This window comes from Pongo abelii, chromosome 8, assembly GCF_028885655.2.
Source record: "Pongo abelii isolate AG06213 chromosome 8, NHGRI_mPonAbe1-v2.0_pri, whole genome shotgun sequence".
Classification (NCBI taxonomy): Eukaryota; Metazoa; Chordata; class Mammalia; order Primates; family Hominidae; genus Pongo; species Pongo abelii.
The window spans coordinates 120,815,551-120,837,205 of NC_071993.2; the positions used below are offsets into that span (position 1 = coordinate 120,815,551).

A 21,655-nucleotide genomic window follows, 5' to 3' on the forward strand; every position below is an offset into this window, starting at 1 on the left:
TTGCACAGCTTTTCTTGTGCTTATTGGCTATTTGCTTATTTTCTTCAGAAGAATGTCTGTTCAAGTTCTTTGTTCGCTTTTTAGTTGACATGTTTGTCTTTTTGTGTTGCATTGTAAGAGTTCTTTATATATTCTGGATAGTAGGCCCTGGTCAGATATATGATTTTTGAATATTTTATCCCATTCTGTAGGTAGTCTTTTCACTTTCTTAATAATATCCTTTGATGCACAAAAGTTTTTAATTTTGATGAAGTCTAGTTTATCTATTTTTTTGGTTTGTTGCTTGTGCTTTTGGTATCATATCTAAGAATACATTGTCAAATCCAAGATTATAAAAATTTACACCTATGTTTTCTACTAAAAGTTTTATGGTTTTAGCTCTCATGTTAAGGTCATTTATTTATTTTGAGTTAACTTCATTATTTGGGATGACATAGGGTTCCAACTTCATTCTTTTGCATGTGAATACTCAGTTGGCCCAGCACCATTTATTGAAAAGACTGTTCTCTCACCATTGAATGGCCATGACCACTAATGTATGGGTTTGTTTCTGGACTCTTAATTCTATTCCATTGGCCTATGTGTCTTATCTGTCCTTATACCAAAATCACACTCTTGATTATCGTAGCTTTGTAGTAAGTTTTGGAATTGGGAAGTGTGTGTACTCTTTGTTCTTCTTGAAGATTATTTTGGATATTCAGGGCCCCTTGATATTTTCAATGATTTTGAGGATTAGCTTTTCTAGTTTTACAAGAAAAAAAATGCCATTGGGATTTTAATAGAGATTGCATTGAATTTATAGATCGCTTTAGGTAGTATTTATGTCTTAACAGTATTAAGTCTTCCAATTCATAAACATGGAATGTTTTCCCATTAATTTATGTCTTATTTCAGCAATTTTTCTAGTTTGCAGTGTACCAGTCTTTTTATCTGCCTAAATTTATCCCTAAGTACTTTATTCTTTTGGATGCTATTGTAAATGGAACTGTTTTCATAATTTTATTTTTGCATTATTTATTGCTGATTTATAGAAATATAGCTAATTTTTGTCTGTTGTTCTTTGATACTGATGAATTTGTTTATTAGCTCTAGTAGTTTTTGTGGATTCTTTGGGATTTTTAACATATGAGATTATGTCACTTGCAAATAGAAATGATTTTACTTCATTCTTTTCTATTTGGATGTTTTATTTATTTTTACTTATTTTGGATGCATTTTTAATGTTTTAAATAATAAGTTTGCTAAGAATTTTCAATCAAGAAGAGTAATGCTAGCCTCATAGAATGAGCTAAGAAATATTCCCTTCTCTTCAATTTTTTTGGGAGCCTTTGTGTAGAATTATTTCTTGCTTACATGTTTGATCAAAGGGAGCAGTACAGCCACTTGGGCCTAAAGTTTTCCTTAAATGAAGAATTTTTAACTACAACTCCAATTTCTTTAATAACTATAGGAGGCTATTCAGGTTATCTATTTCTTCTTCAGTGACCTCTGTTGGTGTAGTTTAAGGAATTTTTCAGTTTACCTAAGTTGCCAAATTTATTGGAATAAAGTCCATAATATTTCTTTATTATCCTTTTAATATCAGTAGACTCTGTAGATATGTCCCCTTTCTCCTCCTAATTTTGGCAAATTGTGTTTTCTCTCCAGTTTTTCTGGTCTATCTACCTAGGTAGAGGTTTGTTAACTTAATCTTTTTAATGGATTAACTTTGGTTTCATTGGTTGTCTCTGTTGTTTTTCTGTGTTCTCTTTCATTGAATTCCACTTTTATCTTTTTTATCTCCTTTCCTCTATTTACTTCAGATTTGTTCCTTTTTTTTTTTTTTTTTAATCTAGTTTCCTGAAACATTTCAGTTTCAGGTGGAAGCTGAGGTAATTAATTTGAGACTTTTGTTCTTTTCAAACATGGCCATTTCTAACATAGGCATTAAAAAAAATTTTCCCTAAGTACTGCTTTAGTGGCATCCACAAATTCTGATATCTTGTGTTTTAATTTTCATCGAGTTCAAAAACCTTTCTAATTTATTTTTGGGATTTTTTAAATTTAGAGATTATTTATTTCAGGATCTTTTAAGAGGTCTGTTATTGATTTATAATTTGATTTCATAGTGCTCTGAAAACATGATTTATATGATTTGAATGCTTTTTAATTTATTGAGATTTGTTTTATGGCCCAGAATATATCTATATTAATAAATGTTGCATGTACCCTTGAGAAGAATGTATACTCTGTTGTCATTGAGTGGAGTGTTCTATAAATATCAATCAGGGAAAGTTGGTTGGTAGTGTTGTTCAAGCCTACTGTATTCTTGCTGATTTTCTACAAAATTGAAGAGAAGGGAATATTTCTCTACTCATTCTATGAGGCCAGCATTACTCTTCTTGATTGAAAACTCTTAGCAAACTTTTTATTTAAAACAGTAACAATGTATCCAAAATTTAAAAAATCGATGTTAGCACTATTTGTTCTATCAATTCTTAAGAGAGGGATATTGAAATCTCTGACTATAATTGCGGATGTGTCCATTTATTCATGCCATTCTATCAGTTTTTGCTTCATGTATTTTGAAGCTCTGTTATGGGGCATATACATTTAAATTTTTATGTCCTCTTAGGATTAATTCATCACTTTATTATGAAATGATATTCTTTGTCCTTGGTAATAATCTACATTGATGTTAATATAGGCACTCCAGCTTTCTTTGACTAGCATTGGCATAGCATATCTTTTTTCCTTGTAACCTACTTGCATCTTCATCTTTAAAGTGTGTTTCTTACAGGCAGCATAGAGTTGAGTCTTGCTTTTTTATCCAATCTGGTCATCTCTGTTTTTCAATTGAGGTGTTTAGACCATTTACATTTAACATAATTATTGATATAGTCAGGTTTAAGTGCATCATATTATTATTTATTTTATTTGTCCTATTTGTTATTTGTTCTCCCTTTCCCCCTTTTCTGCCTTCTTTTGGAATAATCAAATTTTTTATGAATCCATTTTATCTCCTTTGTTGGCTTATTAGTCATTACTTTCCTTTTTGTTATTTTAGTGATTGCTTTAGGGTTTATACACATCACAGTCTAACTTCAAGTGATAGTATACCAATTCACATATAATAAAAGAACTTTACAAAAGTGTATTTCCATTTTTCCCTATTGGCCTTTATGCTACTGTTGGAATGCATTTTACTTGTACATATGTTATAATCTGCACAATACATTGTCTTTATTTTTGTTTAAACAGTTAATGTTTTAATGTTTTCAATAATAAGAAAATAATTTCATGCATTTACCCCAGTAGTTACCATTTCAGTGCTTTTTTTTGCTTTGTTTAAATTCAGATTTGTATGTTATCATTTCCCTTCCTCCTGAAGGACTTCCCTTCACGTTTTTTATACTGCAAGCCTCCTAATGATGAATTATTTCAGCCTTTATATATCTAAAAAGTCTTTAAATTGCCTTCATTTTTAAAAGACATTTTTGCTGAATATAGAATTTTGAATGAGAGTATTTTTTCAGTACTTTAAATATAGTTTGCTTGTTTGTTTGTTGGTTTTGAGATGGAGTCTCACTCTATCGCCCAGGCTGGAGTGCAGTGGCGCTATCTCGGCTCGCTGCAACCTCTGCCTCCCAGGTTCAAGCTATTCTCCTGCCTCAGCCTCCCAAGTAGGTGGGACTACAGGCTTGCACCACCATGCCCGGCTAATTTTTCTATTTTTGTAGAGACGGGGTTTTGCCATGTTGGCCAAGCTGGTCTCAAACCCCTGATCTCAGGAAATCCACCACCTCAGCCTCCCAAAGTGCTGGGATTACAGTCGTGAGCCACCACACCCAACCCTTAAATATATTGTTTTACTTTTTCTTGCTTGCATTTTTTTTCTGATGAGAAATCAATATCTCTGTTTCTTGTCTTTGTTCTGTATGCAATAGGTCTTTTCTTCCTCTGGCTGCTTTTAAGATTTTTTTTCTTTATTGCTGGTTTTGAACAATTCAGTTATGACATGCCTTGGTGTACTTTTCTTTGTGTATCTTGTGCCGAGATTCATTGAACTGCTTGGATCTCTGGGATTATAGTTTTAGGTTTATAATAATTGTTAGCATTATTACTTCAGATATTTTTTATTTCTCCCTCTCTCACTTCAGGGACTCCTATTACTTATATACTAGGCTACTTGAAATTGTCCGCAGTGTACTGGTGCTCTTTTTGAGTTTTAAATCATGTTCTAACTCTTTGTTTATGTTGTTAGTTACAGTTGCCATGCCTTTAAGTGCACTAATCTTTTCTTGTACAATATTTAATCTGCTCTTACTCCCATCCAGTGTTGTTGCTGTTTTTTTGAGACATTGTAGTTTTCATCTTTAAAATTTCACTTTGGGTCTTCTTTATATCTTTTATAACTCTCCCTAACTTCTTGAAAATATAGTGATAATAACTGCTTTAATTACTTTCTCTGCCAATTCTAACATCTGTGTCAGTTCTAGGCCTGTTTTGATTGATTGACTTTTCTTCTCATTATTGATCATGTTTTCCTTCCCCTTTGTATGCCTGGTAAACTTTGATTGACTGCCAAACATCGCAAATTTTACCTTGTTGGGTCCTGAATATCTTTGTATTCCTATGAATCTTGAGCTTTGTTCTGGGGTGCAGTTAAATTTTTTGGAAACAACTTTCTTCTAAGTCTTTTATGATTTTTTAGGTGAGTTTGGAGCAGTGCTCAGTGTAGAGCTAGTAGTTAGTGTAGAGCTAATTATTCCTCACACTGAAGCAAGACATTCCTGAGTACTCTACCCAATGCCCTGTAAATTATAAGTTTTTCCAGTCTGGCTGGAGGTAACAGGCACTTTTTCTGAACCTCTGATGTATTTTAATGGTTCTTTCTCTGGCCTCAGGTAGTTTCAGCACACACATGTGTTAATCAACACTCTTGAATACTTGAGGGAGACAGTATATATTGCCCTTTGGCTTAGCAGACAAAAGCAAAACCACTCACTACTGAAAATGGGGTGGCAGAAGTGATTAAATAAAGAAGTTTCTAAAATGTTAACTGCTTCTCTGTAAGTGATGAAATTATAGGCAGTTTTAATATTTTCTATATTTTCTAAAATGTCTACAAATAAATATGTATTACATTCACTATTTAGAAAAACACAATGTTGTTAACCACAATGTTGTTATTTTTGTTTTTTTCATTTTGGGTTTGTTTTTGTTTTAGCTTGGATTTGCTTTCACATCCAGGCTATAGGTTAACTTGTCCTCAGTTTTGGAAAGGGCAATCTTTACTAAAAAATTAGAGCTTCTTTATTAAGTGAAAACAGACTTAAGATTTGGTAATACAGCTGCTGGGGCTATTAGGATAGTATCCAGTAATTCTGGGGAGGTGGCTGTGTCTACCTTCCCTCCTTTTCCAACTTCTGCAGCAACTCTACCTGTCCCCCTTCCCCAAATAGTTTTTGCCACATCATTTTTAATAGCAGGTGCTTTTGCTTTTGTTTGCTAAGCCAAAGGGCAATGCAGAATTATCATGCTTCTGCAATGGAAATAGAGCCAAATCTTTGCTCACACGTAGAGAGCGAACAACATACTCTAGAAACAGAAAGCCAGACAGGTGTGAGCTGAATTAACATGGTTTCAAATGTTGTTTGAATGAAGGTCTCGGCTGTGGAGGAATAAGAATCATACATTTGGTCCTTTGTTTTCTTGGGTTATTATAGGTGTCCTTTTCCATAACTACTGAATAATAATCTGAAGGTCTTTCCAGAGACAGTGTTTTCCAATTGAGGCAGTTCTTTTCAGAAATTTATGAGGAACAAACTGAGTTCTGTTTACTTTTATTAGGCAAACAATTTACATTTTCTTATGAAAATGAAGTCTGCAAACAAGATTACTTTATTAAATCACCACCTTCTCAGCTGTTCTTCTCTGTGGTAAGTATTTGCTGTGATTTAACAAGCCTCCCACCAGCCTCATGAGCATTTTTAAAAATCCTTTCTTTTCCTCTGAGATTTAACTAAGACACAAAATCTTTTTATTTTTCAGACCTCTTGGAAAAAGCGGTTTTTCATCCTGTCAAAGGCTGGGGAAAAGAGCTTTAGTCTTTCCTATTATAAAGACCATCAACACCGAGGTTCCATAGAAATTGATCAGTGTGTATCCAAGCAGGAAAACTTTTATAACAACAAATAATATAAAGTCATACAGTAACAAGTTGCATGCAAATTGAAATTTACATAATTGACCAAAGGAAACTGCTTCAAGCTTATTATAATATTTGTGACTGAATAGGAGCTAAAATAGTGAGCACTTTGAGTTAAAAGACAGTTGAATATTTGTTTCATATTGTATGTCATACTTGATAAGTCTTTAATTAACAGGCATTCAGTTAAGGAGTTTGATTCACATAATTTGTGGATGAGGGGGAGCAGATGAAATTGTCATTTTATAAAGTCAAAATAGAGTTTTAAAAAAATTTAGATCAGCTTTTTTTGGTCTTCTCTTTAATAAATTGTGCACCCCAAAATTGAAAAACATAATTTGTGGAATCAAGAATCCAATTAAAATAGAAATTTTTGAATCTTAGGCTAAACGAAATAATTTCAATTAACCAGATAAAAAAATCCAAACTTATCTTCTAAAATTATTGGACAATCTTGGAAACATGGATCCAGTACATCTAAAGTTTTATTCCATTTGAATCCCAATATAAAATATTAGTCAGTTTTCTATTTCTATATTTACTTTGGTTTAATACTTTGTGTCTATATCTAATAGAAATTCCAGTGTAGAAGTTGGCATAAGTAACCAGGAAAAGATGCAATCTGTGCAAAAGATGTTTAAATGCCACCCTGAAGAGGTCATGTCCATCAGAACCACTAACAGGGAATACTTCCTCATCGGCCACGACAGGTGAGAGAAGTAAGATAACACAGAATGTCTACTGCATGCAAAACAAAAACAAACCAAAAAACAAAACATTTTATACCAATAAACATGTTCTGAACCCATGCTACAAACCTCAAATGCCATCTTGGCAATCTTCGTTATTTGTTAAAATATCTTGAAAAGTTACTGAGCTAGTTTCCTAGGGCTGTGTAACAAAGTACCTCATCCTGGATAACTTTGAACAACAGAAATTTTTTGTCTCACTGTTCCAGGGGCTAGGAGTCTGAAATCAAGGTATTGGTAGAGCCATGCTCTCTCTGAAGACTCCAGGGAAGGATCTGTTCCAGGGGCCTCTCCTAACTATTGGTAGTTCCCTTGGCTTGAGACAACATAACTCCAGTCTTCACATGTTGTTCTCCCTGTGTGCATAGCTCCATGTCCAAATTTCCCCTTTTTATAAGAACATCAGTAATATTGGATTAGGAGCCCCCTCTATTCCAGTATGACCTCATCTTGACCAATTACATCTGCAACGACCCTCTTTCCAAATAAGGTCACATTCTGAGGTATTGGGATATGGAAGTTGAAACACACAAATTCGGCGGGGAGAGTACATTTCAACCAATAACAGTCACCATCACCCCAGAAGCATTCCATGTGAAAGAACCCAATACAAAAACATCTACACAAGCTACATATATTAGGGAGGAACTAGGCTTGCCCCCAAAGGAGTCTGCAGTTTTTAAGAGGGGCTTCTGGTCCTAGCAAAGGTGCCTAGTGGACTCTTCATGGATGATTATCTGCTTGAGGGAGAGGCAAAGCTGGTGTGGGAGAAACTGTGCAGAGGAGTCAGACAATGCCAAAGCCAACATATGAAAAACCCTGATCTGTTTCAGATTGACCAAAGCTTTCTTTTAAGTTGTCCTGTGAGTCCATAGAAAAGATGTGATTATACAAATTCATTCAAGCACATTCTTCATCAACACATGCACTCCCTAAGGGAAGGCCCACCTGCATAGTTACACAAAAATGGCACTGACAGGTTAGGAGGCTTGCTTGAGAACACAAAGGAAATCAGTGTCAAAGCCGAAAGCCCCAAACCCTGTGATTACTACTATTATTTTCTACTTTTCTTCCCTTTCTCTGAGCTTTCCTTGCAGAGGTGGCTGAGCATTAATTCTAGTGTGCAAATGTGGAGGTGGCGAGGCCATTTAAGCTACTTAGGAAAAATTCTTATTTCGCTGGTACCTGCTCTCACTGCCGTTCTAACATTCATAAAAGAATCCTTCTCTGGTTCAAAAGGAGTACAGGCACTATTGTTGCCACATGCCAACTGAAAGTTTATTCCTATCAACAGGGAGAAGATTAAAGACTGGGTCTCCTTCATGTCATCATTTCGCCAGGATATAAAAGCAACACAGCAGAACACAGAGGTGACTCCATATCACTAATAACATAACAGGGCACCTGAACACAACCCTCTTTCAATAGAAAACAATGGTAGCTTTCCTTTGCCTCCTTAGCAACTGGCTTTAATACAAGGAATAAATAAGTGAGAAAATGTACATCCTTATTACTTTTTATGATTAACAATAGAAAAATATTCTTTTGTGTTTTGTGAGAGAGCTAAAATACAGACACTTCAGATTTTTATTATTGTGGTAGAGGGAAGAAAAGTTAACTGTGGCATTTTTAAGTAGTAGCTAGAATATAGTATTTTCCATCATTGTTATTCAAGGTGCATGACAAGCTCCCTTTTGAATGACTAAGTCTAAGGCAGTTTCTATAAAAATGTTTTACATGTATCTTGCATTTTTAATATAATGTCTCTTTCATGTATGTGCTTAGTAGTTTTAAGTTTTAAACTTATTTCAAAAGGGCCTCTGCTAATGTTCCTTTCTCAGGGCAGACCTTTACAGATGGAACTTTGGTCCCTGGGTATCTTTTTTTGACATGTTTTCTAGGTTGTTCCATGTTTACAGTGAAAGCCAAAGAGAAGGAGAAATCAAGGCACGTCTTCAAGTAGACTGAAGTGATTAGAGCAAAGGGAACTGGGATGGAGGGTGTCAGAAAGAGACACAGTTGAGGAGACAAGTTGAGGGAAACACTGTTCATCTCTGAGGGTCAGGCTAAATGTCCTCAAGGGTTTGGAAACAGGAGAGAGACAAGTTTGGCTCTTGTCTTGGTGAAATAATGCTGGCAGGCCAGCGGCATGAATGTTAGATCGCTATGGGAAAAGACGGGAGGCAAGGAGCCCAGTAGAGAGGCTGCCGTTTCATTCCAGACGGAGATCAACTGTGCCCTGACTGATTCCTTTTTTTGTGAGCAGGAGGAACTCTCATTGGGTAATAAAAGAACCCTCTTCTACCCCAGCCCTCTCCTTGGCCCTTCCAGCACATCAGAGGCTGTTGGCTCCAGCTCACCAAGAAATGGTCTCCAAGACAAGGTAATGGGGCTCACTTCTTTCTCAGGACACCACACCTGGGATCAACTAATGCCTAAAAATCTTACCAATTAGCAATTGAATTTAACCATACCCACCTTCCTCAAAGCCCGATGCACTATAAGAATGATTCTTAGCCCTGATGTTTATCCCATACCACAGATGAGCCTCACTGAGGGCTTGCCCTGAATACCTCTCAGTGTATTCATTCATTTTGGATGCTCTTGATATGCTTTGGGTATGCTAAGGTAAGACCCCTTTGCTAAACCAAAACCTAGCTGGCAACTTGCTTCCTTTCTTTCACACAGAGGGCACAGATCCCTCTGCCAAAAGATTTCCCAGACACTACCTGATTTCTGCCCATTCTGTCTGTACTCCTCAGGCAAAGGCTGAGTTTCTTATTTCTTCCCTTTGCCCTGATCTATCTCACTTCTCATTCATTAAAGCTGTCTATCACTTCATGTACCTGCCTCTTGAAAGCGACTTGTAACCGGACCTTCAGCTTTCTTGGATTTGCAATGTTCCCAACTTGGGATATTAGTCATAAACATGCTGAGTGGTTTTGTTCTCTGGCACGGATACTATTTTGTTTCTTAGAGACTTATCCATTGACTTTACCCTGTCCATGTATACCAAGCACATCTAATGAGTCCTAGTCCCTTATTTTATCTAGTTGGTAGCTCTCCAACTATTTTGAAAGCTTTTTGTAGCATATCAAATTCACCATGCCAAACACCTCACCTCAGTTCTTCATTTAGTGAGTAGAAACGGTGGTATGCAGCAGTTAGGAAGCTTCACCCTTTTCCGTAAGTGCCTCTTGCTTTTCACTCATGCTATCTCCCTCCCCCTAGAGATAACATTATTGGTCATATTGCCTTTTCACACTATAGATCCAGTGATTGTTAAACCAGCTCGAGTTAACAGTACTATTTGCCTTGCTGGGTGGTGGTGTTGTTGTTGGTTAAATTAAGCGGGCTTCCTTTACCCCCAACTCAGCATGATCTGGCTCTATGAGCTTGGAGCTTAAAACACGGACAGAACTTAAACATACCTATATTTTAAAACTTGACTTTTTTCTAGAGAACATTCAGGGTCTTTTCCAAACTCCCTGCTCTGAGGCATTGTTCTTGGAATTTTTCTGCCATGCAAAGAAGCTACTTTAGTAGAATATTCTGTATCTATGGGGAAGGGGAGGCAATAGTGGTTGAATCTCGATCACCTGGAAACCTATAATTCATACTATCACATGATCAACACAACCAAATTCCATTGCTATGGAAACAATAGAAGTGTGTGAACAGAACACAAAAGAAAAATATGGAGCAGGAACAGGAAAGGTGCAACGCCTTGATTTTGGGTTAATTACATTCTTAGATGGCACTGGATGATTACAGGAAAAAGATGAGGGTGGCAACTCCAGAGCTTAGTGACTTAGAATGCTACCCACAGGGCTGGTCATGGTGGCTCACGCCTGTAATCTCAGCACTTTGGGAGGCCGAGATGGGCGGATCACGAGGTCAGGAGTTTGAGACCAGCTTGGCCAATATGGTGAAACCCCATCTCTACTAAAAAATATACAAAAATTAGCTATGCATGGTGGTGTGTGCTTGTATTCCCAGCTACTCAGGAGGCTGAGGCAGGAGAATCACTTGAACCCAGGAGGTGGAGGTTGCTGTGAGCCAAGATCGCGCCACTGCACTCCAGCCTGGGGTACAGAGTGAGACTCTGTCTCAAAAAAAAAAAAAAAAGAATACCACCCACAGGAGAAAACCACTTATTCTGAGTGACTGTTCCAAATGGTAGAGAAAAAAAGCCTGAGTGATGTGCTTATATGTTTTCACCCTCATTGGTGACCCAGACTCAAGAGGCAAGTTCAAGTTGTGTGAGCTTCTGGATGTAATCTTGGAAGACCCTCTGGTCTTTTTTAACCCAACTAATTTATTACGGCTTTTCCAGAATGCATGTGATTTAATTCTATCTCTTGCAAAGAAAAAGCAAAGCATTTTTATCTCTTTTCTTCAGCATTTAATGGAACAAACTTCTCCAGGATTTAGGCAAGCTCACCTACAAGATTTATCAGAAGCCACTCAAGATGTGAAGGAAGAGAATCATTATCTTACTCCTCGAAGTGTTCTTTTAGAGGTAACCCCTTCTTGTCCATTCATCATTTGTTTCTTTAGCAAATATTTACGGAAACCCTGCCATGCACTTTTCGTGCAATATTAGGCTATGGTCAGTGGGAACACAGAAGTAAATCAAATACAGATGACGTGCTCATGGCGCTGACACTTGACTAGGAGACAGCTGTAATACAAGACAGAAGGGTTCTATGCTGAAGAGAGATGCTTATAAAATACCAGGGGTGCATGAGCAATGGGAGGAGGAGATGACTTTCAAACAAAAGATTAGGAAGATTTCAGGGATGAGATGACATTAGACCATACATGATGAGTAAAATTTGGATGTGGGGGATTGCCTTGAGGAGTCTTTGTGCATTCGTAGCAGAAAGAATAATGTGATCAGTAGTGTGCTGTGTATCGATCAGTCTATTGATCAGTAGGAAGCCCTTACTGAATGCCTTCTGAGCAGTAGTCACTGTACTGTACTGGGCATGGTGGCTAAAGTAATGAGCCTGACATCACCCTGCTGTCAGAGTGCATAGTCTTGTCAGTTACCACACGATAATGCTGCACAAAAGACATGGTCCATATGCTCCAGAAGCAATAGAAAAAGAACAGATTTTCTCTATCAGAGTCAAGGAAGGCTTCCGGGATGAAGTGCCATTTGATACATGTATGGGGAATAGTTCAGTGAGGCTGCAACCTAGAGTGCGTGAAAGGCATAGTGGGAGATAAACAGAAGAAAAGAGCCAGCCCATGATGGGTCCTGAATGCCAAGTTGACTTCATTCTGTAGACAGCATAGGGGAAGCGATGGCTTCTGAGTTGGGAAATGTCAAAACCTGAATTATCCTCCATTAGTATTAACCGAGTAGCTATATCTGCCATGGACTATAGAGAGAAGAGAATGGAAGTGAGAGATAGGAAGACAGAATGGAGGGTGGGAATGCTGCGTCATTTCCCAAACTGGGGGTTTTCCATAAGATGGTGACATATGTTTATATAAAAGAAACATTCTGGGGTCAAATAAGTTCCGGAAACACCCAGTTAAAATAAGTTAAACAAGCTTCTTAGCAGAATCCTCAGAGCATTTAGTATGCAGTGGTGCATTGTAAATAGTCAAGTCAGATACAACACATGGCATTTCCCAAGCTCCTTTGAGCACAGAGTTCTTCTTTCACCAAAATATTTTCATATTTGTGTTTCCTAGGATGCAGTCTTTTATGACAGTTCAGCCAACCAATCAGATGTGTATTGAGCATCAGTTATAGGCCTGGCCTTTGCTAGGTACTTCATGATAAGTAAAGTCTAGTAAAGCAGACAAAACTACGCTAAAAAGACCAAAAATAAATAAATAAATAAATAAATAAGTAAAAAAAACTATGCAATGGAAATTGAGAGAAAGGAGAGCTCTGCCGTAGCTGAGGTGATCAGAGTGGGCTGTGGGACTTCAGCCAGGCCTGAACATGATTTCAGTAGGCCAAAAGGAAAGATGGCACTCGAGGTGAAGAACAGAGCATGAACATGGCGATGGAACAGCACCATTTGCAGGGGGCCAATGGGAAGACTGGCTTGACTGGAAGGAAGGTTTCCATTATGGGTTAACGGTGAACTTAGGTACGCCTTAGGGTTTTTGAGCAATCATTGCCACAAGTGACTCTCTTTGTTCTAAGGGGGCTATTGAGAGCTTCCTAAGGGCAGTATTTTTCTAGAACACTGTAGTGTCCCTGAAGCCACTTGGGCTGCCTGTGAGCATAGTAACCTGAGACCAGCTTCACATTGTGTCAAAGTCTTTGTCCCAGCCAAGTGCCATGATTCTATAGTAGAACTGATTGGGGAAATGCTTTTATGTCATTAAGTGCCTAATGGTGAAACAGAAAGATAAACAGCAATTTAGTTCAATAGAAATAACATTTGTATCAGGAGCATGAGGGATCCAGGAGAAGAAAATTGACTTTGAGTCCTCCAGAAGCTTTGCTGGTTCAGTCTTGCGGAGGTAAGGTTGGTTGATATTTCTCAAATGAGAACCACATTCATCCACTGGAAACTGTACCTCTATGTCAGAGCCCAGAGCTGTTAATACTACAAATAAGAAGGTACCTGACTTATCAGTAAACTGGGATTCTTACATCTATTCCTCTTATCTACAGTTGGATAATATCATTGCTTCCAGTGATTCTGGTGAATCCATTGAAACTGATGGTCCAGACCAGGTCTCTGGAAGAATCGAGTGTCATTATGAGCCAATGGAATCCTAGTAAGTCAAAGTACCGTTTAAAAATTTGATGTTTGCTCATCTGCTGTTAAGGAACAATGATTGTCAGTTCATTTTAGTAGTTGATAAATTGATGCCAAACATTACCAGAGACCAGTTTCCACATATTATTCAGTCGTCTCAACACACAAAAAATGAGGGAGTCATGTCTCTTCCCACAGAAAACCACCGATGACATCCTCAGGACCTTTTCTGTCTCCTGAGGAAGTTATCTTCTACTTTGCATTTATGTCTCTCACACTCTCACTTCTGTCCTCCAAACACTGTAAAGGGCAATTTTGATTCCATATCCATTTTTAGAAGGAAAGTTTGTTGAATTTGATGCTAGCTGTGGCTGTGATTCTGGTAGTTGGACATACTTCAAGACCTTGCTAGTCTTCACATGGCTGTTAGCTACTTAAATCTGACACACACAGGGGAACACTGTAAAAACACATGCTAAAATTGGGCTTGTTTTAACTTCTTATACTCCAGTTTTTTCAAAGAGACATCCCATGAATCTGTGGATAGCAGCAAAGAGGAACCCCAGACCCTTCCAGAGACCCAGGACGGGGGCCTCCACCTGCAAGAACAAGGCTCAGGAATTGATTGTTGTCTTTCCCCTGCTGATATGGAAGCACAGACCACAAATAACCAAAAGGGGTCGGCCTCACTAACTGTTGTGCAATTGTCTATATTAATCAAGTAAAGCTCTAATTTCTAAAACTTTATGGGCCCTAAGAGCAAGGCAGGCTCCCTCTCACTTTTTTTTTAACTTAGAATTTAAATTTTAAAGCTGCTCCTAAAAATCTCCAAGTCAGCCAAAAACTTGACCATCTTCTCCCTGTCATTGATGTTGTGGCCAAGGAGAAGGGATGATAGAGCTTAAGTAAAGCAGTCCCTGGGGCTGGGGGTGGCATTTTCAGCTATTTTTTAAAATTCCCCCTTGGCTACTCTTTCATGTCTCAGGACTTGGGATCCACACCCATCTGAGTAGCATGTCACTCAGTTTTCCCATGAGTGTAATTACGGACATGCAAGTTGCATGAGGCTTAGTTATAGACCAGGAGGGGGTTATTTAGGCTTTAAGTGATACCAAGAGCATTTGGTACGATTGATGTAATTTTAAGTCTTTTCCATGCCTTCTTCTATGGAATCATTTCCAGCAGAGAAATATGCAGACTGGCTTGATGTGGACAGTTATATAACCAATTGAGTCCATTTTTCCCTCTGTTCCCATAGCCTACCATCCACTACCACATCCCAAGAGGATTTTTCAGTAACTTAAATTTATATTATTCTCCAAATGTTTTGGACAACCTTTACCTGGACAATATCATCTCAGAAATAGAGGCCAGAAGTCTACTCAGAAAGTACAGTTGAGAGCCAGGGCCAGTTGCCTGATGTGACTTTTACAAATATCTTGTTCACAGTAATATCCCTGATGAAAGCCAAGTGGAGAAACTGAACGTTTTCCTTTCTCCTCCTGATGTCATCAACTATCTTGCTCTCACAGAAGCCGCAGGACGGATATGGTAGGTTGGAGATTTGACAGTTGTGGATGATAAATGGGGCTGGAAGCTTTGAAGACAACAATTACATCTTGAAACAGTGTATTTGGCAACACTGACTAGGGTTGGGGCGGGGGAGCTTGGACTGTTGTCTCGCTGTTGTTACAAAAAAGTCTTTGATTGAGGCAGAAATCAGGGTCTTATTGTGCAGGAAAGTCAGCTGGGAGGTGAAGGAGGGAATAACAGGACCCAAAAGTTCAGGAAGCAGCCATTTCTGACTCCTCGAAGGGAGGAAGAATGGGCGGGGATACAGATGGCCCAAGGACATCATTTCCAATCACTGTACAATGAGTATTTGATGAATGAGTGAAATTAGTGAAGTCAACAAGAATCAGAGGCCTAAAAGAAGAAAGCATATCAGCTTCTAAGACTTCCAGATACAAGGTTAAAAAAAAACAAAAAACAAAACTGCTAGTCATGGACACAGACACAAAAGACTGTGTGGCAGAGAATGTTCTTAAAGCAATCACTGTCTATTTGATATGGCATTTTTTTAAAAGACTTTGTAATTTATTTTGATGGAAGATTTCATCTTCATAAGGGAAGAAAGCTCTTTAATGTAAACACTACACATTAGTTGTCTTATAAGTTCTAAGAAGGGAGGAACCACACCTTCCATTTTTTTTAAATAGTCCACAATCTAAGGCTCAATATACACTTGACTGAAACTGTGGACTCCTCCATAACTGAGCTGCTTCATTCCTTAATTCACTTATTTGTTCATTAGATATTCATTGTGTAATCATTACACCCTCACTTCCAACAAACGCTGAGCACTCTTTCTTTACTTGGAACCACGGGGTTTTAAAAATTAAAAAACAAAACAAACAAAAAGGTGACATCATACTTCTGGGGTCATGTAACCTGGTAAAAAAAGAAAACCACAAAAACAAGTAAATGTAAAATGCATTTTATTTAAAAATGTAACAAATCAGGTACTCACACAATGTAATAGAAGTTCAGGGGTAGGGGAGATGAATTATAGCAGAGGAATGGGATGTAGGATTTCATGGGCCTTTGTAAGGGTGGTATAATTTGAGCTGGGCTTTGGAGGAAGGGTTAGGCTCCTATTGTAGTGACAGAGGAAACAATACTCTAAACAGAAGGAGATAGTTTACTTCAGAGGTGGTGCCATGTGACCTAGAATCAGGAGACCCGGTAGACTCCATGCGTCCCCTGCCCTCCTGGCCAGCTGAGCCTCACACTGGTGTTGGATGTTGTATTCCCACTGCAGTGTGTCTCAGTGGGAAGGCCCCCCACGTTTGGGATGCATATTTTGCCACGGAGATCATCTTTTGGCAGTGAATGACCTGAAGCCCCAGAGCCTTGAGGAGGTCTCCTTGTTTCTCACCCGGTCCATCCAGAAGGAGGTGAGTCATACTGACCAGCCCTGAACAGGGCAAATCAGTACCAGAAGGAAAAAGATCAAGGTCTTAGATGGAGTCTGAGAAGTGCCCTGAATACAAACAAGGCTCCTCATTCTTCCACCACCAAGTGCAAATAACAGAATGTGCTTTCAGGACTCTTTCATATCAAGTAGCATTGGGAGAAGGCACTGGGCTAAGAGACAGAGCACCTGGGTTCAGGACCTCAGATCAGCATGATGTAGCAAAAAGAGCTTGCATGGAATGAGACTGGTGCAGGGATTCCAAAACAGCTCCTTCAACCAATTTGTGCTCAGTTTTCTTTTCTGTAAAATTATGACTAATCATGGTGCTGGTTGTTGGATAATTAAATGAGGTAATATGTGTAATGTGCTTACAAAGGTGACTGGCACATATTAGGTGCTCAATAAAGCTATGAGTTACTTTTACTTCTACTACAACTGACCATGGAACGTTATTCAAGCCCATTTTTTAAAGCCTCAGTTTTCTCATCTCAGAAATCGTCACAGCCCTAACTTCCTCATAGAATATTACAAGAATTAAACATAATATGTGGTGCTGGGCATGGTGGCTCACACCTGTAATCCCAGCACTTTGGAAGGCCAAGGCAGGAGGATCAATTGAGCACAGGAATTCAAGGTTACAGTGTGCTATGATTGCACCACTGCACTCCAGCCTGGAAGACAGAGCGAGACCCTGTCTCAAAAGAAAAACAGCAACAACAGACCACACCTAATATTATATGGGTATGCACTAAGTATGTTGTTTTTTCAAGGACTAGCTATTGTCCTGCATATCACTGCAGTCTTCATGTGTTAATTCCTTCTCTGGTCTACTTTTCTTTCTAACTAGCCCTGTGACCTTAGGAAATTCACTGCCTTCTCTGTGCTTCAGCTTATTCTCACTAAAGTGAGAGGCTGGTTTTCAAACTGTGCTTCTTGCATCCCCAGGATGGAGGTGAAAGGAGAGGAGAGGAAGGAGAGAGTATGCTGGGTCTTCAACTGGAGAAGCTTACATTTATCTTTTATGAAAAAAAGATTAGTCCAAAATATTGGACTTTCCTGTTAGCTTTCCTTAAGAAACAGTTCTTTGGCTTCAAATTTCTGAAAACCGTTGTATTAGATGATTTCCAAATTTCTTCCAGCTCTGGGAATTTTGTGATTGTGTAGCATATCTATATTAAGAACACGTCTTATCTCTTCTGCACTAAGTAATAATCCCGTTGGTCACACAAATTGTGCCATCCCTATTACTCATTACCCTAAATGAGTAATCCCAGTGAGGACAAGTGAGTGAGTTGTCTAAGATACATAAATAGTTAGTGGCAGAGCAAGTACACATTCATTCACTTTCTTTTTTTTTTTTTTTGAGACCGAGTCTAGCTCTTTTGCCCAGGCTGGAGTGCAGTGGCGCAAACTCGGCTCACTGCAAGTTCCGCCTCCTGGGTTCACACCATTCTCCTGCCTCAGCCTCCCGAGTAGGTGGGACTAGAGGCGCCCGCCACCACACTCAGCTAATTTTTTGTATTTTTAGTAGAAACGGGGTTTCACCGTGGTCTCAATCTCCTGACCTCGTGATCCGCCCGCCTCGGCCTCCCAAAGTGCTGGGATTACAGGCGAGAGCCACCGCACCCGGCCCAGCAGCTCCTGGCATGGATGCCAGAATATAAAAATCCACCTTCCACCTAACTAGCCAAGTAAGTCATCCCTGTCTTCTTCTGGCCCAGATATTACAGTTCACTGCAGGACTTTCTTCAAAACCAGCTCCCAAGGGTACGAATGAGGACAGATTGGGAAGCAACAATCTTAAAGATAATCTTTAGCCATTTAACTTTCTTCTTTCTTGTGTTTTAGAAATTAAAGCTTACCATCGGCAGGATCCCAAATTCAGAGACATTCCATGCTGCATCCTGTATGTGTCCCTCAAAATGCCAAAGGGCTGCACCTTCTCAGCTGGATAAGCCTAGACTGAACAGGGCTCCCAAGAGGAGTCCGGCCATTAAAAAGAGCCAGCAGAAAGGAGCCAGGGAGTAACACACCCCAGACCCATGGCAGCAGAACCAGGATGGAGCTGGACTGTCCAGCTCTGCCCCCTGCTGCTGCCGTGTGATAGGAGACAGTTGGCACCCCCCTCTGAATTTCTGCATCTGCATCTTAACAATGGGGATGACTATCCCCTCTCTGGTTATTGCACCAGAGATGTTAAGAGGGTCATGTGGCATGATTGGAGAACCTGGGGGAAATGGAAGGCCTTATTATCTCAGCTATTGTCCCAAACACCACAGACACAGATTGGGTCAGTCCCTCATGTAATACATGCTGTGTTCTGTGAGGATGTGGTCCACACAATTCCTTCTTTGTTAAGGGACATACAGTTGCAAATACTCACTGCAAGAAGGCAAGATTCCCAAGGGAGATGTGATACCCAATCAGGCTTCCCAGACACCTCCTTCCCAAACAAACACCTCCCTCCCAACACCTCCTTCCCAAACACCACCTTCCCCAACCCCTCCTTCCCCAACCCCTCCTTCCCAAACACCTCCTTCCCAAACACCTCTTTCCCAAACACCTCCTTCCCAACACCTCCTTCCCAAACACCTCCTTCCCAAACCCCTCCTTCCCAACCCTCCTTCCCAGACCCCTCCTTCCCAGACCCCTCCTTCCCAGACCCCTTCTTCCCAGACCCCTCCTTCCCAACACCTCCTTCCCAAACCCCTCTTTCCCAAACACCTCCTTCCCCAACGCTTCCTTCCCAACACCTCCTTCCCCAACACCTCCTTCCCCAACACCTCCTTCCCAAACACCCCCTTCCCAAACACCTGCCTCTCCTCAACCCCACAGGCCAGAGTGCTGAGAGAGAGTGGCCTTTTGGATTCAATAAGTATCTTGTTCTCTTAAAGACTCAGCAACGATTTTAGAAGTCGCAGCAGTTTTACATCATATGCAGCCAAGATCAGCTTGCTCTACAAGCAATAACAGAACTACTTAGCACTTCAAGGTTGAAAATTCTTCACTAATGGATCCATTGACTAATTGATCCTGGAAGGCCAAAGGATTAAAATTCTTGTTTATAAATAGGAAAACAAAGGCAGAGAGCTAAAGCACTAACCAAATCGGGGAGTGTTAGAGCAAAAATAGGCTTCAGAAAGAGTATTTTACCATGTTGTTGCTTCACGTGGAAGAAATCAAGCCCCAGAGCAATGAAAGGCGTACCTTCTTTGTTTCTCCAAGTTTCATAACCGTTCAGTTGCAGAACCAATAATCTACAACCAGCTCTGGGAAACAAATGTCCAGATGCCAGCCTCATATTTGAACTTGGATTTGAAAATACCTTCAGCACTTAGAAGAGACATTCAAATACATTTCATTTCCTGTTATCCAGATTGTTCGGAAAGTATGAAAAATTTTTCATTTACATGCTGATATGGTTTGGATCTGTGTCCCTAACAAATCCCATGTTGAGTGTGGTCCCCAGTGTTGGAGGTGGAGCCTGGTGGGAGACAGCTGGATCATGAGATCGTGGGGGTGGATTTCTCATGAATGATTTAGCATCATCTCCTTGGTGCTATTCTCGTGATAGTAAGTTCTCGTGAGATCTGGTTGTTTAAAAGTGTGCAGCAACTCTCCGCTCACTCTCTTCCTCCTGCTCCTGCCGTGTAAGACGCCTGCTCCATCTGCCACAAGTGAAAGCTTCCTGAGGCCTCCCCAGAAGCAGATGCTGCCATGCTTCCTGTACAGCCTGCAGAACTGTGGACCAATTAAACCTCTTTTCTTATAAATTACCCGGTCTTGGGGATTTCTTATTTAATGTGAGAACGCATGCCCTTTTGGATCTACTGTTTCTACTTTTATAAATTTATCCTACAGAAATACACAAATACACAAAGATACATGTAAAAAAAGTAGTTTACTGCAGTACTGTTTGTAATAATAAAAAATCAGGCTGGATGTGGTGGCTCATGCCTATAATCCCAACACTTTGGGAGGCCGGGACAGGTGGATCACCTGAGGTCGGGAGCTCGAGAACAACCTGACCGACATGGAGAAACCCTGTCTTTGCCAAAAATACAAAACTAGCTGGGCACTGTGGCACATGCCTACAATCCCAGCTACTTGAGAGGCTGGGGCAGGAGAATCACTAGAACCAGGAGGCAGAGGTTGCGGTGAGCTGAGATCATGCCATTGCACTCCAGCCTGGGCAACAAGAGCAAAACCCCATCTCAAAAAAAAAAAATCATTTGAGTATTGCTTAATTCTGATTTCATATCATTGAACACTACAGATGTTAAAATGTTCAGCATGCACAGTTCTGTAAAATTGTTCATGATATATTAAGAATGAAAGAATCAAGTTGTATAATACGGATAACATCATCCCACTTTTGTACAAATAAATGTTTGGTGTTTGTGTGTATGTATATGTGTATATCTAATTTCTTCAACCCTTACTAGGGTGAGAGGTCTGTACCTCCCAGGGCTACTGTGAGGTTTCCTTGTAAGTACATTGCCTGATCAGGAGTAAACACTCCACAGGTGTTCTTTGTTCTCCTGTTGCTCTACATGCTTTTTTTAAAAATTAAAACTTAGAATCAAATTTTTAGTAAGAGTTATCTCTGAGAAATATGATCAGGGTTGGTCATGGGAAGAGAGGCATTTCTGTAATGTTTGAATACTTTTTTTTGCAATGTGCCTATGTCACTTTTATAACACACACTTTTATAAGTGTGGGAATATATATATACACATTATATATATATAATATATATACATTATATATATTTTATATATAGATATTATATGTAATATATATACATTATATTATATACATATATTATATATATTATATACATATATTATATATATATTTTATATAAATATATAATAATATATTGTATATTTATATATAATATATAATATATTTTTTATATATTTTATATATTATATATAAATATATATTATATATAATATACAATATATTTAATATATATTATATATAATATACAATATAT

At 39.0% G+C, this 21,655-nt stretch overlaps 1 protein-coding gene and 1 long non-coding RNA gene across 15 annotated transcripts in view; one reads left to right on the forward strand and one right to left on the reverse strand.

The window, feature by feature from the left end:
* Nucleotides 1-10,576, reverse strand: part of LOC129048356 (uncharacterized) — a 65,287-nt gene extending 54,711 nt beyond the window's left edge. For 3 of the 6 annotated variants that reach the window (XR_008510633.2, XR_010141623.1, XR_008510634.2), the window contains exons 1-2: nucleotides 10,371-10,563; nucleotides 10,061-10,166 (exon numbers count right to left, since the gene is read on the reverse strand). This is a non-coding gene — a long non-coding RNA (uncharacterized LOC129048356). Of the gene's footprint in view, nucleotides 1-10,060; nucleotides 10,167-10,370 lie in introns of all 6 variants that reach the window. The other 3 variants (XR_010141622.1, XR_008510632.2, XR_010141624.1) reach the window with 3 other exon arrangements.
* Nucleotides 1-21,060, forward strand: part of PLEKHS1 (pleckstrin homology domain containing S1) — a 31,241-nt gene extending 10,181 nt beyond the window's left edge. For 2 of the 9 annotated variants that reach the window (XM_054522898.2, XM_063727768.1), the window contains 11 exons: nucleotides 5,833-5,921; nucleotides 6,034-6,140; nucleotides 6,766-6,900; nucleotides 8,234-8,309; nucleotides 9,206-9,322; nucleotides 11,342-11,461; nucleotides 13,589-13,695; nucleotides 14,188-14,355; nucleotides 15,126-15,227; nucleotides 16,498-16,633; nucleotides 18,502-21,060. In XM_054522898.2, the coding sequence (XP_054378873.2) occupies nucleotides 5,833-5,921; nucleotides 6,034-6,140; nucleotides 6,766-6,900; nucleotides 8,234-8,309; nucleotides 9,206-9,322; nucleotides 11,342-11,461; nucleotides 13,589-13,695; nucleotides 14,188-14,355; nucleotides 15,126-15,227; nucleotides 16,498-16,633; nucleotides 18,502-18,681 (1,337 nt within the window). In that variant the 3' untranslated portion in view covers nucleotides 18,682-21,060. Of the gene's footprint in view, nucleotides 1-5,832; nucleotides 5,922-6,033; nucleotides 6,141-6,765; nucleotides 6,901-8,233; nucleotides 8,310-9,205; nucleotides 9,323-11,341; nucleotides 11,462-13,588; nucleotides 13,696-14,187; nucleotides 14,398-15,125; nucleotides 15,228-16,497; nucleotides 16,652-18,184; nucleotides 18,345-18,501 lie in introns of those variants that run through there. The other 7 variants (XM_024253815.3, XM_063727767.1, XR_010141619.1 and 4 more) reach the window with 6 other exon arrangements.
* Nucleotides 21,061-21,655: the final 595 nt, after the last annotated feature.